The sequence below is a fragment of the Lissotriton vulgaris genome, chromosome 2_1 (genome assembly GCF_964263255.1).
Source record: "Lissotriton vulgaris chromosome 2_1, aLisVul1.2, whole genome shotgun sequence".
Taxonomy (NCBI): domain Eukaryota; kingdom Metazoa; phylum Chordata; class Amphibia; order Caudata; family Salamandridae; genus Lissotriton; species Lissotriton vulgaris.
Window position 1 is genome coordinate 265,428,233 of NC_141687.1, and position 15,938 is coordinate 265,444,170.

Below are 15,938 nucleotides of genomic sequence, written 5' to 3' on the forward strand. Positions count from 1 at the left end.
GAATTCCAGCGACAGGAAGTGCTACAATGGGACACAGAGTTTCTAGGTAGCTCTGGCCAAACTTTGGGGCTGCCAAGATTCAGGAAATGACTTGCAATCTGATTATATTATTTGTGACTTACCAACTACCTTGTCTTCTTCTGTTCTGAGGTTTATTGTCTTGGAGGTGCCATGAAGCTTCGGCGTACAAGCACTTAAAAAATAAAGCTAGCAGAATACTAGTCTAAAATTCACTCTAGTTTTGATCCTTTTCCTCTGCAGACAGATACACTATCAGGATATTCTGGTTGAAAACACAGCTAATGCACAATATAACCAACTGAAAATGAGCATTGTGTTTTAGGTATTCAAGTTTATCATTTTCGGGTCAGTTACTTACTGAGCTCACTGACGATTAAACATGAAACACTATTTCCATGTCATCTCCAAATGCGCCTTAATCAAAAGCAGACAAATATATTTATGCAAAACAAAATGTAACAACTTTCTACCCACACTTCAGCACATTTTGATTCGTTGACATCTGGAATATCTACCATAAGTTTGCAAGTTCACAGCTTGTCCTCCCTAACCACAGAAAGGTGAGGACATATTTCCCAAATTGCACAGAGAATGTATAAAAGCACATACACTTATCAATTAAAGACAGAAACTTACCCTAAAGGCTTCGGTTTGTGTGTATCTAAAGAGTGTAACTGACATCTCTTGTTTTTCTTGCTTTTCGGAATTGCATCGATCATATCATTTAATTTGGACCTTTAACAATTAAAAAAAAATGGCAACACGATTAGATTTTTAAATGTCTAGATTTTTAGAAGAGCCCTCAACGTTTCATATCAGTTTGACAAACGTAGCTCCTACTTTAACTTTGCTATTAACTTTTCTAGAGTGCAGACACTAGTCAATTGAATTGCTATGTTTCCTTATAATGAAAAACACAATGCTAATGGTTACTGAAAAATGGTCATATATGCTGCCTCCACTGTTTCCTTAGAGATTGGTTTAAAATTCATCTAATTAAGCATCGGTAAGATTTTTATTGTACCCCAGGTTTTGACAGAGATGGAAGTCACAAAAATAATGAATGGTGCTAAGCTGCTATGTTTATATTTAGACAATCATCTTAGTGTTAGGAGGCATGAGTCAAAAACAGTTAAAGGGCAAAGAGTTGTTTAACCAATCGTGGTAATTTCGTACACATTTGCTGACGGTCATTGAAATCAGGTAAACAAGTGGATGTGATGCACACACGGTTTAAGCTAGCCTTCTGGTGAGCCTGCATAACCAATACCCGATTAGTAAAGTTGCTTACTTAACCAGAAACCGCAAATCTAAAAAAGATAAATATAGATAAAAAAGAAATTCTACTTACCCATGCACATAAAATAACGTGTACAGTTTCTTTGCATCAGTCATACAATTCCGTGTGACTGAAAGGATTCCTTTGGGTCCAATAGTGAGGGGTTCTAATGCTGGATTGCCAGATTCGACCAGCTGTGAAAAAAGGCGCTCAATGCTACGGCGACAACCAACGCACGGGACGAGCTGAGAAAGTGCACTGAAGATTTCTCGTGTGGTTACCATCATAGCAATACTGATATCTTGCTGTTTCAGCATACTATGCCGCTGTAAGGAGAAAAAAAGAATACAACTGAATCATCAGCTAAAGTAACTGAAAAGTATCATCACAGCAAACAAAGCAGAAGCATTACAAGATTGCCTATGTGCATGCTCTAGGCCACAACTGTATCATACCACTTGTGACAATATCATAAAACGTGTGAATATGTATCAAGTACTGCGATTTTTCATAGCCACAAGTGGAAGTTTTACAAAAAAAATGGTTAACGAATCAGGTAAGGGCACAGGTTGCAGCAGATGTTGCAAAGCCATTACAAAATTCATATGTTTACTCTGTCTAAACAACCACACAGACATCGTTAAGTATTTAACCTATATTATTACAGGAATCCTACTGTGCTCATTTGCATGTAGATAGCTTCCTTGAAGAGAAATCCAATGCAATTGGAATTGCATTTGTAGGTTTGCAGTGCTAGAGGCACTCTTGTGGTTGACACCCTGTGATGACCTTTGACTACCATTATTTCAATTGACATTGGTGTGTTACTTTATCCTATGCTGAATGCTGTCCTGCATATGCATTGCTTCTCTTAAAGGTTTATTTCTTGTAATCTTGCAGTCTTTCAGTGGGAGCGGTCATGGAGTAGAACAATCTTGTCAGGAACAGAACATGTGGGATGTGCATTTGAAAGCATGAGATAGAGAGAGGTGTGTAATGTACTTTTTGGTCTCCAAGTGCAGTGTTGTGAGCAGTGGTGCACAAATGTGCTCTGTGTTGTACTTTGAGAGATGCAGCATGTGATGCTATAAGCAGTGGTGCACAAATGTGCATTGTGTTGTACATTGGAAGTATTATTACGTTTTTACTATTGGCTTTGACATAGCCTCATGTCATCCTGAATTCTGACTCTGCCTGGCTTGAGCTTTATCTGCGTGCACAGCCATGCTTCAAGTTGTTTGGGTTAATCACGTTCAAGGATTGTTTTTGTGACAGAATGTTTAATGTACCTTGGAAGGCTTTCATGAGCTTCGTCAAGATAAAGGCTGGAACATGCAAGATAGGAGAGGGGACAGGAGAACTCCTTCCTACATGGAATGCTGGCTTGGAAGCTGGCTATTGCTGGTAAGATTCCTTTGGTGCTGGGAGGAGATTCTCAAACCTGGGCTTCTAATTATATATATATAGCTCTTACTACTCAAGTTTCTCCAGTGGTGCACTTCCAAAGTCACTGTTGCAAAGTTATGCCATAACTGAATGAAGCTGAAAAGAGATTGGTCACGTCAGCAATTATAGTGTTCCACATGGATTACGCACATGTCCTAGAGATTCCTAAATATTTATTTACTTGGTTACATGTGATTCAGAACCAGGCTGTTCTCATGGCTTTTTATGAACCTCTTTTTAGCAAAGAAATGTTTATTAATCATCAAATTCAATGACTGACTCCCGAGGACAGAATTTCTTTGACATGACAGTGTTATTTTGGTCTCTCAACTGCCAAGCATGGCTCTGCTAGCTCAGTCCTTCTCACGGTTCAAACGAGCTGTGTGCGCGCAACTTCACAATGTCGGCACCCAAGCTACTAAACACACTTCCTCTCACAATTTTGTTTATTTTCTCATGGATAAGCTTTTCGTGTGTTGTAAAGAAAAAAAAATTGCTTTTCAGTGTCCTTTGCATCTGTAAAAGGATCTCACCTTAGTGCTTAGAAACGATTAATGGTGCATGTGTGCTGATGTACTATAACCTATTATATCTGGATGACAGTGATGAGGAAAAATAATTGGACACCTTCTCAGAGTCATATGGTTTTACATATTAATACACATCAGGTGTACACCTACTCCTCACAAAGTCCTATCAGTAGATAATTCTAAACTTATGTGATGACTACCACATACAAAGTCCACTTTCTTGTAAGTTATTAAGCAAACAAAATCCAATATTCAGAAGCATATGGCAGAAGGAAAAGATACTTCCGTTTAATCCTAGTTCTTCACCATGGGATTCCCTCTGGAATCATAAAAGTTAGAATATCTATCTTGGTATGTGAAAAACCTTAAGGCACAACGTTTCAAGAAGTTTACAATGTCTTGCAATTAATCCAACGGAAAAGGGCCCAAATAGGCAACATTCTTGACCTTTTTAGGTCGTGCATACGAGACCTCTTGTATATATTTTAGTATATACTTGTTATATACTTATATGTGTATGTAGTTTGTGGGCTCTGGAGATCAGCCCTAGGACTAGTCTGCTTCCACTTAGGGAATTTGTTAGCTGGCTGCTAGCTTTTTTTTAAAAAAGCTTTTTAGCTTTTTTTTGTTAACTTCCTAGCTGGCTGCCTTGGATTTCAGTTAAAAGCGCTGCGAGGCCTACGGGTAGTCTGTGCGCTTTATAAATGTAATTTTTCATTTCTGTTCAACTGCCTCTATTTAACTGTCCTGATAGAAAACGACCAGCAGAGGTCATTAAAATACCAGGAGTTACTTTCTGCTGAGAGACTTTTTTTTAAAAAAAATTCTGGCAACACCCTCTATTTAATTCTCAATCGAAAACGACCAGCAGAGGTCAGTAAAATACCAGAATCACTTTAGCATGCTCTAGATTCCAGTCCATAGATATAGTCTTCCATGAGCACCCAAAAGAAATAATATTTTTTTGTAATCTGGTATTTTCAGTGATATGACCACCAAATGCCCTGTTTTTATATTTAAAAAAAAGGCTTTGGTCTAAATTATTTCCTGCTGAAAGGCAACATTTCTCTCCATGTGTTCCCAGGTCTGTTGTGTCGCGCAGTTTGGTGCTTACATTCCTTCCATGTTAAAGAACAGTAGCTGTTCAGCACCCATTCTAATGTGCTGCACATCAAAGATCCCAAAGGCGAGACAGATTGTATTGCAAATGCTAGTTTAATATTCTGCCAATTTACTATGTACATGGTACATTTGGGTTACACACCACTAGAGTGAATTAAAGAGAAAAAAAGCTGGAACATCCATTAAGAAACTTGAAAGCTGTACTATACCATTAGGTTCAGGGGGTGACAGGCAGCTGGTTATTATTATTATTATTATTATTATTATTAGTCAGAGGAAGAAACTCCCAATTCACAAAATGTTCAAAGTCCATGGCCCTAAAAACAAAGGGAGATGATTGGGACTTTAATGAATTCAGACAGAACACTCGTGCTGAAGAATTTAGTTTACAAGTATCTTTTCCTTTTTCACCAGGGATTCACTCAGATGTGCATACAAGATAGGATATAGTACTAAGTTAACCCAATCTGAAAGCACAAACAGAGACACAGATTATACCCCTTAAGCAAACAAGTTCTGAAAGAAGCCTGATCCCCTAAAGTATCATTCCTGGAGTCAAGGTTGAAACAATATTGTTTAGTTTTAACAAACATGACTGCTACTTCAAATTAACTGGTCATTGACTTTTTTTTAATCGTGCAGGACCCTGGCTAAAAGAATTACTATGTGCCTTTATAATGAAAAACACTTGTTGGTAACCGCAAAACAGTCACATTTGCAGGATCCCGCTTTTTTCTTACATGTGGTTTTAAACTTGAAAAGCATCTATATGTAGCAGCCCTAAAAATATCAGGGATAGGGACACTGGTCAACAGAGCAGCAGTTAGTGTTTTTAGCCTCAATTGAATGAGCCCTATGCTTCCCAGGTGATGGAGGGTCAACTTGTATTCTTATTACAGTTAAATATATAAGAAATAATCCATCAGGCGATAGTTTCTTTAGAGGAAGCCAGACCTGTCCTTAACAACACAATTCACAAAGAATAGCTTGACCCTACAAATTTTGTATTATCCAAAATAGGAATGCAAAGTCCTTATGACATGGACAGTACAAATTCTCTGCCAGGGTCAAAGGGATCAGGAAAAATGTAGGCAAGCATTTAATAGGAAAATCAGACACTGTCATAAGAAAAAAAAAAGAAGAGGCGAGTGCTTTATGATAATTTGCTCTAATAGAAACCTTGTGAGGTTTCTCAGTGCAGTCAGCCTGAATCTCACCTCACCGTATTCGCAGAGGTAATAGACACTTCCCGGACAGATGTTGCAAATAAACTTTATAGAGCGGCTCAGAGTAACCCTCAGCTTAGAGTACCACATTCAGTTACTAGGGTGGACAATGTCTCCTAACTGGAAGAGGCAATCCACAAATCCTTCATCACTGGGGTAGTTAAGAAAGACGCCAGAGAAGGAGACAAACGGTAAGCAGCGATTGCAGTCAAATGCACTTTAATGAATGAAAACTGTAAACCAGATTTTGCCAGCTAAAAAAGATAAAGCAATACCATTCCTTCCTGGCAGACTCTCCTTCATTTAACTTCATATGAATATCTTGGAAGGACGATTCACCTCTTTCAGTATTGTCAAACAGTCCTACAGCATTCTCAAGTGTGCTTACTGCAAGACGGCAGGAGCAGTTCACCAATGGAAGGCTGAGAAGGACGATTCTACTAAACATCCTGGAGAGCAGGTCAGGCCTCATCTATAATCTCTTGTGTAGCCGAAGGGACATCTCTAGAAGGTACGGCTAACACCATATCAATATCACCTATGCCCAAATGGCAGGTCTGCATACGGAATAAGACTTATCGCTCTGGACCCCCGTTTGAGAACATACAGCTCAAATACCAACACATACATGCTACCCCTATACAAAGCTATCCTGACTCTAGATGTTGTCTTTCTCATAATGATCTATGACATGTGTAACAACATCTTTTTATCTCTCCAATATACATAACATGTCCAATTACATCTTTTGTCTCCTCATGGCATATGTTGCTGCTTTTATGTTATCACATTCTATATTTAATCTCCGTGATGCACAATCTTCTGACTCCTCATGGCATATGTTGCGCTCTCTATGTTATGTTTTAAAATATGCTTATCTCAGCACTTATCTGACAAGGTTTTCAATAACATCTAATGAACGACGGTATATATATTGGTGCTAACAGATTATCAATATACTGAATGCGTTTGGATTATGTTTTAAGTATTGACTTCCCTAGTATTAACTCCTGACATCTGCATTATTCAACTAGGTGAGATTTAAATACACGATCTGCTCGGCACACATTGCGCTCTCTCGCTCCATGAACATTAGAGTAATATACACACACTTTGCGGGCACATATCTGCTAGTCTGATCATCACCCGATCAACTGCACCGTCCGTCATCTTAACTTGAGACACGCCCCACCTCCAGCCATTGGACAGAGGCGAGCCCCCAGGAACCATCGAGAGGCTGCACCTTGCGGTGCACCCACGCCTTGGTCTTTCCCTACATCTAGCGTGAGGAGACAGTTCTCGCTCCTTGATCGAGCGAATGAGCCATACGAAGGAGGTAATCTCCGTGTAGCCAGACACTTTGCATGTGTTTTATGCACCCAGCGCGCTCGTAGATATACTCACTTTGACGTCGCAGGCTTCCAGCAGAGTTTGCCAGCCAGTCTGTTTTCCATTCAGAGCTAGGGTGACCAACTGGCATTGGTGCAAATTCAGGACGGTGAGTGTAAAAATTCAGGACAAAGGGTCAAAATTCAGGACACAAATTCAGGACAGGAGGTCAAAATTCAGGACAAAACTTCAGGACAATAGGTACGTTTTACAGAAACATCAGAGGTCGCGCAATAGTATATAAGTAAACCCAGCCATTTCCAAACATATTCAACCATTTGCAAACCTATCCATCATGTATCCTTCCATCTATCATTTCACTCATCCATCCCTTCATCCATCCATCCTTTCACTCATCCTCAATTATCCATCCATCCACCCTTTCACCCTATCCATCTGTACACTTATCCATCCACTCTTCATCCCATCCATCCATTCACTCATCCATTCAGCCATTTACCCTTTCACCAATTGAGCCATCCTTTCACTTACTAATCCTTCCACCCATCCACTCTTTTAGTCATCCATCCATCCTCCCTTTCTCTCTCCATAGACCCTTTCACTTAGCCTTCCTTCCATCCATCCATCCACCCATCCATCCATCCATCCACCCACCCACCCATCCATCCATCCATTCATCCACCCACCCATCCATCCATCTACTCAGCCACTCATGAATCCATCCAGTGCCCCTATCACTCATCCATCTATCATTTCACTCCTTCACACATCTATTCATCCTTTTGTCCATCTACCCTCCCTTTCACTCACTCATCCATCCTTACACCCACCCTTTCACTCATATGTCCATTCATTCACCCTTGCACTTATCAATCCATCAATCCATCCATCATTTCACTCATCCACCTACTCCCCATCATCCACCCACCCACCATCCAATCCTGTGATCCATCCTTTCACCCACCCACCATCCACCCACCCATCCATCCTTTCACCCACCCACTCATCATCCATCCTTTCACCCACCCACCCACTCATCATCCATCCATCCATCCATCCATCCATCCTTTCACCCACCCACTTATCCATCCATCCATCCATCCTTTCACCCACTCTCCATCCATCCTTTCACCCACCCATCATCCATCCATCCATCCATCTGTCCTTCCCCTCATCATCCATCCATCCATCCATCCATCCATCCATCCCCTCATCATCCATCCATCCATCCATCCTTCCTTCCCCTCATCCATCCATCCATCCTTTTCCCTCATCATCCATCCATCCATCCATCCTTCCCCTCATCATCCATCCATCCTTCCCCTCATCATCCATCCATCCATCCTTCCCCTCATCATCCATCCATCCATCCATCCATCCATCCATCCATCCATCCATCCATCCGTCCGTCCGTCCTTCCCCTCATCATCCATTTGTCATTCCCCTCATCATCATCCATCCTTCCCCTCATCATCCATCCATCCTTTTCCCTCATCATCCATCCATCCTTTTCCCTCATCATCCATCCATCCTTTTCCCTCATCATCCATCCATCCTTTTCCCTCATCATCCATCCATCCTTCCTTTTCCCTCATCATCCATCCATCCATCCATCCATCCTTCCCCTCATCATCCATCCATCCTTTCACCCACCCCCTCATCATCCATCCATCCATCCACCCACCCTTCCCCTCATCATCCATCCTTTCACCCACCCCCTCATCATCCATCCATCCATCCATCCTTCCCCTCATCATCCATCCATCCATCCATCCATCCTTCCCCTCATCATCCATCCTTTCCCGTCATCCATCCATCCTTCCCCTCATCCATCCTTCCTTTCATCCATCCTTCCCCTCACCCATCTACCCATCCCATCCAATTATCCTGCCCCTCATCCATCCATTCTTCCCCCTCCATCCATTCATCCATCCATCCTTCTCCTCATCCATCATCCTTCCCCTCACCCATCCATCCATCCATCGCATCCATTTATCCTGCCCCTCATCCATCCATCCTTCCCCTCCATCCATCATCCTTCCCCTCCATCCATCATCCTTCCCCTCATCCATCCTTCCTTTCATCCATCCCTCCCCTCACCCATCCCATCCAATTATCCTGCCCCTCATCCATCCATCCTTCCCCCTCCATCCATTCATCCATCCTTCTCCTCATCCATCATCCTTCCCCCTCCATCCATTCATCCATCCTTCTCCTCATCCATCATCCTTCCCCCTCACCCATCCATCCTGCCCCTCACCCATCCATCCTTCCCCTCCATCCTTCCCCTCACCCATCCATCCATCCATCCATCCATCCATCCATCCATCCATCCATCCATCCATCCATCCATCCATCCATCCCATCCATTTATCCTGCCCCTCATCCTTCCATCCTTCCCCTCCATCCATCATCCTTCCCATCATCCTTCCCCTCATCCATCCTTCCTTTCATCCATCCTTCCCCTCACCCATCCATCCATCCATCCCATCCATTTATCCTGCCCCTCGTCCATCCATCCTTCCCCTCCATCCTTCCCCTCATCCATTTATCCTTCCCCTCATCCATCCATCCTTCCCCTCCATCCATCATCCTTCCCCTCATTTATCTTCCCCTCATCAATCATCCAGCTACCCTTCCACACATACATCCAGCTATTTACATTTTCTCTCCATCCTTCCCTCACTCATCAATCCATCTATCCTCTCTCATTATCCATTTATTCAATCTTTCATTCATCCATTCACCCTTTCACTAATTCATCCAGCCATTCACATACTTACTCGCCCACCTTTCCATATTAATTTTGAGTCGAGCCCTTTTGAGAAGAGGCCCATCAAGAACTTCACCCTCGCTGCAGGACTGGGACAGAAGCCACCCAGGGCGGAGACAGGATCCACCACAGGGGGGGGACAAGAGCCATCACAGGCGGGGGTGGACTGGAGCCACAACATGGGGGACAGGAGCCATCACAGGTGGGGGTGGACTGGAGCCACCACATGGGGGACAGGAGCCATCACAGGCGGGGGTGGACTGGAGCCACCACATGGGGGGACAGGAGCAGGAGTCATCACAGGAGAGGGAACGTGATCCACCAGGGTGGGCACAGGGGTGGGCATGCAGTATTCTAGTATCATCTTGGGCTTCTCGCCCCCTCCTGCACAAGACAACGAGAAGACAGGCTCTCTGTCCAAAATGCCATCCCCCACAGTGATATACAGTACTTACAGGAGATACTCTAAGAGAACTGATTGAACTGATTGTCCTCCATACTTTGTTAATCAGTGTGGGTGCGATTGTGCCATTTCTTTATTGTATTACATTATGCATGTTTGAAGAACCGAGGTTTGCTTACAAATTAGTGACAGTAATTAAGCTCGGTGAAGAGAAGCAGGTGCTGCCTCAGTGTAATCAGGGATGTAATCTGGCCGAGTCTAGGATGTTTGGGGCCCTGGGTAGAAATGGAATGTGTGAGCCCCCCTCTAAATAGCAGATAAAAGACGCATTCAGGGCTGTTTGCATGTGAATGGATGCCCCCTGCTCCTGAACCTGCAGCCCCTCCCTCTCAGTCACCTTCAAGCACCTTTTAACAGCTCATCAAGGGCTGGAGGTGTGAGGGTTGCCATTCCGCTGTGCCTCTACAGTGCTGCTGGGGGTCTGAGGTTTCATACAGCATCGGAGTCAAGAAGGGAGGTGGGGGCAAGCTGTGCCCGGTTAAAATTACGGACAAATGGCTCCGTTAAAGAATCCTTCACGGACAACGGACAGACAGCCAAAATTACGGACTGTCCGTGAAATTTACGGACGGTTGGTCACCCTATTCAGAGCATATGTATGTCAGTAACGCTATCGCCATTATTTTTATTACCATTTGGGAGTCACATTTGGACACACATCCTAGCCGGGGTAATCGGTGTAATCGCTGCCCGCTCATCAGGATTTTACCACAATCGCCGCTATATAGCACACTTTCCAACATTGAGCGATGGTTTCTCTGCCAAACAGCACCAACATATTTTTGCCTGTCACAGTCGGACATACATCCTAGAGCAGGTATTCGGCGTATTCGCAGCTCGCTTATCAGGATTTCACCGCAATCGCCGCTATCGAGCACATTTTCCTACATCGAACGATGGCTTCTCTGCCCAACAGTACCCTCACAGTCTCATAATCTGCGCGCTTAACGCGCACTTGACCCCGCTCCTTTAATTTTTACCGCATGAGTCCACCACTAAGAGGGAATTTGCCTCTTGACAGTTCCTTTCCCCACCAGTACCACTTTTTTGACTAACCCCTGGATAAACTGCGGTAAGTTTTCTAGCTAGGAGTAGACTCCTACTGTGTGAGACTCTGCACCTAGATTTCAGCTTGCCCAGTGCTTTAGTGGATCTTCCCACCGATATTTGACCCTGACTATTCCCTTCTTCCCTCAGAGCTTTGGATTGGTCCCACCATTACCAGGAGATTGATCCCCAGTTTCATACTAGAAGTGAGTACGCCACCTTTCTACTCTTCCCTCCTGCAAGGGAACGGTTTATCGTGACATGTACACTTATCCAAAATGTCTTATTTAGAATACCTGGAGTCCTTTGAGAGCCCATTAAGGATCGCACGTTGCCCGTCCCTCCTTACCCAAGTAGGTGTAATTTACATTACCTGCCTGACATGTTTACCACTCCCTAATTCATTATGATACTGAACCCAAATTAATTATTCTTAGGTGCTCATCTGTCCTGATGAAGACCCCCACATGAGGACATTACTCACCCTCCAATCTACTGGGGTAGAAGCGTAGACCGTCCTATCAGAACACCTACATGCTTATAGAACAACATTAATTATCTGTGATAATACTTGTGAGCAATGTGTAAATAGGGACTCACTGACCTTTAATAGGCTGGAAAGACCAATCTGTATATATTGCATTTTTGTCACAAACACCTTTACCCTGTCCCTCACCCACCAATTCACTACCGCTTCCCCATTTCTTCCTCTTTTCCCTACACTATAAGAGCACTGTGAACAGATTTAATGCTACCATTGTTTGGAAAGTTAACAAATTGAGGCGCATTAATGCTTTGATTAACAATCGTATTTAATGCTGGTGTTATATTTGTGAATTAAATTTCCAATTCCAAATTTGCCTTTGCTTTTTTAGTGGCGAATTGTTTTTCTGTTCTGTTATTTTGAATTCCTTTTAAAATATAGGACTACCTCGACCAACTGTTTGAACGTACTGTATTGATGACCCAGGCCGGGTGGTTTTTACTTGGGGATAACCCCATAAAAACTTGACACCATATCAAGACCAATCCAGAGCAATGAGAATCATCTTTGTGTTGCTATTTCTGAACTGTGTGCTTGCTCTCAAGAGCACTAGAATCAAAAGAAAAGCACAAAACCAAAGAGGGAGAGGGAGGGAGAGGGAGACACATGGCTCACTGCCATGACCTTCATAAAAGCTCAAGGAGCCAACTTCAATCTAAGTAGTAGCATCTTTTCTTTTCTAGCCCCCCATCTTTGGAACAAACATCCCCTACATCTACGAGAATACACTGACCACTACAATTTTAGGAAATTATTAAAAACTGAATTATTTTAAACTGGTAGGCTTTTCAGCTTGCATTTCTGATCCATGCTGCGCCGAGATATCCCTTCGGGGATGATCCATGTGCATTACAAATAAATAAAAAATAATGATAGTTTTCTAGTAATGAAGGCTTCACATCCTGAAGTGAAGAAATAGTCTGTGATTGAAAAAATTTGGTACATGAAAAGGAGGCATCTTGAGCATATAATGCCCATATTCAGCAGCCTTACAACAGACGAGTGAAGATTTGCCCAACATTTTGAATTGTTTTTTTTTTTCAAAACTTTATTCGTGAATGTATATTCGTCACATATGTATACAGTATTGAATTGTTCTCTTTTGATCTATTTGTTCACCTTTATGTGGTCTAAAACAGGACAATTCCTGTATGTAACTCTTCTTTATTAAAAAAATAGTAGGCTAGATTCCGCAAGACAATTTTTGCTTGAGTCCAGGCTCTACTGCATTTTTCTACAGTACTGACTGAGTCTCTTGCGCCTAATGGTCTAGAAAAGAAAGCTGGATTAATCTCCTCCAGTGGAATCTGGGGAGGAACGCTGGAAAACTAGATTTTTACTCACTTTGCACAATATCTAACGCACTCCTGTCTTTTGTAATTACCAGCCACACAGAGACAGTTTGTAACACGCCAATCAACGGGGTGCTGAACAGTAAATGGAGGAGATATTAGAGAGTTACTACTTGGTTGAAGACTTACATGCGCCACAAAAGGTTGCTATAGCTTTGTACTCTAGCAAAAGTGGAATGGGCGGTTGTTGCTTGTTTTTTTAAATGTTTATATTGATTATTTATGCAACAAACATACAACAGAGAGCAACACCAAGTTAGCGCCACATGCAAGAGGCACAATGAAGCAGATATAAGTACACATATCAATTTGAACGATCACCAAAATTTCAATAATCATTGAGAGAGGGGACATGTGTCAGCACACCCATAGGCTGAAATAGAAGTATAGTGGCTACTTTGTACAGACATCTCAATAGTCTCTGGGGCACGTGGGTGCCAGAGTCGATTTGTATGTGGAGAATCAATTTCCTCAACTTAACAAAAGACAAACACAAAACAGTGATCTCTCTACATAGGGAACAACATTTTGCGCACATTAAGAAATCCTACCTCTAGAATAGTAGTGCTCAATAGTCGCCATACTGATTAAGACAGGGAATTAGTCCGATGTTAATGATTCACGTACTGTATGAGGTCTCTCTGGGGTCTAGGGAAGGGTGTTTGAGCGGAGAGAGGCAGATGAAGTGAATTTCACTTAAGGTCAGGGTGCCTTAGAGGTCTGGGTGTTCGAGAGCCTGAAACGCGTTGTGAACCATCAGTAGGTGGTTGCATAGGGGCTGCCTGATGTCCTTCGGCCTAGATGTGTGAGGCATACTATTCGCTGGTGATATCGCAATTGACTAAGCTGCTGAGTCAGAATTGGCTGTGGGAGAAAATCTACTACCCCAGGGAAGGGCGATTTCATGCTTGGCAAGGAGTAGGGCCATGGCTGTGAAGCGAAGGGTACTTTTCGGTAGGTCTCCTACATAGCCTAATAATGCCAATAGCTAATATAGGCTTAGGTCAACATCAGCCATTTAGGCTAATCGGGATAAGATTGATTGCCAATATGATACCATAAGTCTGCATGCCCGAGCCATGTGTATGAAATCTGCTCCAGGAATGTGGTATTTGGGGCAGTCTGTGATCCTGTGTGGTTAAGCCAGTGTTGATCGCTGGGGGTAACACAGGTCCTGTGCAAAAACTTGAAATGTATGAGTTTGTGGGGATGGTTAGGTGAGACGAGACCTGTGTGTGCTGAAGGCATCCCATATCTTGTCACTGTCAGTTGGCGTCCCAGATCCCAGTAGCCCATAAATTTCTCACTGTGGGTAAGTAGTAGGGGCAAGCATGCAAGGTATAGTCTCAAGACTAAGTGTCTCCTGTCTCCATCGTCAATAAGTCAGGGGGGTGAGTTAGACAGGTACTAGCGAATAGGTCAGTATAGTGGCCTATAATGCACTATGAATACGGTGCATCATGAAATGATCCATGCAGGAGGCAGTAGCGAAGCTGGCATCCGTATGGAAGACTTGTCTCGCCATCGGGCGCTTGACCAGGGTCTACCAAGTAATGGGAGCCAGGGGTTGTCAGACAATGCTAGTGAATGTGAGTAAAGTAACACCTCCCCCCACACCCTCCCTGCAGGAGTTTTTTCTAAGCCAAGTTGGCAGTAAATAAGGACGGTATATGACTGTGGGGTCAAGGGGGATACACAGTGAGAGAAGTTAAGCTGAAGGCGTAGGAGCATCATGCATCTAAGCCAAACCAGTTATGGGCATAGTGACATTGTGCATAGAAGTAATACAGATGAAGGTATGGTACGCAGAAGTCGCCCCATTCATAAAGGAACACCGAGGTGTCCCAGCTGACTTGCGGGGACCTGCCGGCCCCGATAAGTTTTAGTAAAAGCCACGTAATGTAGTAAAGAATGAGTAGGTGAGTGTAATGGGTATATTTAGGAAGAGGTAGAGAAAGCGGGGAAGAACCACCATTTTGATCACTGCGATTCGTCCTGCCATCGACAGTGGAAGAGTACACCAGTCTACCTGTGTAGTCAGCCTATTAGTAGCAGAGTCATAGTTTATCCGCATCACCTATTCCCAATCTCGGTGAAGGAATATGCCAAGATAATAATAATAATAATAATCCTAGTATTTGTAAAGCACACAGCTACCCGTAGGTTTACCAACGCTGGGGGCCGTTGGGAAGATTAAGTGAGCTATTGCCCAGAGTTGCATGGTGCTGGGCAGACCCCTGCTGCCGGAGTCGGGGATCGAACCGTGATCCCCAGCGTCCGGAGTCAGTCGCCCTAAAGATACTTTACCTGGCTGTTGCACCAGGACAGTTGGAATTCCCACTGACCAGACCTAGTAATATCTGTGAGTGGAAACAACTCAGACGTAGAGCAATTGATTTAGAGACCAGGGAGGCAAGAGAGGCCATCGAAGCAGACCATCTCATGAAACAGCAGCCAAGAGGTCTTCTGCGTGCTATACAAACAGTAGCAAGTCGTCGGCGCACAATGAGATGAGTAAGGGGCCAGGTCTGAACTGGAAACCTCGGTGCATGCAATTCTAGGAGACATACCGGTCTCATCCCACGTGTGTATGTAAAGAAGGAGGTCAACGAGCTGTTGGCCCCGATGATGCAGTCGGTATATAAAAGTCTGATCAAGGAGATGAAACCACAGAGAAAGCCTGACTTGTGAAGGGTGGTGTGGAGAAAGGGCCGTTCCAGGGAATCTGAAGCCTTTTCAGCGTCTAACAAGCCAACAGAGGACCAGACATCTGGGGCCAATCCGC

General features: G+C 43.4%; 1 protein-coding gene across 4 annotated transcripts in view; it reads right to left on the reverse strand.

Annotated features, from left to right (window-relative positions):
• GGNBP2 (gametogenetin binding protein 2) overlaps positions 1–15,938 on the reverse strand; it is a 352,328-nt gene that overhangs the window by 227,176 nt on the left and 109,214 nt on the right. For all 4 annotated transcript variants that reach the window (XM_086954908.1, XM_086954907.1, XM_086954905.1 and 1 more), the window contains exons 3-4: positions 1,373–1,626; positions 658–756 (exon numbers count right to left, since the gene is read on the reverse strand). In XM_086954908.1, the coding sequence (XP_086811034.1) occupies positions 658–756; positions 1,373–1,626 (353 nt within the window). The remainder of the gene's footprint in view (positions 1–657; positions 757–1,372; positions 1,627–15,938) is intronic.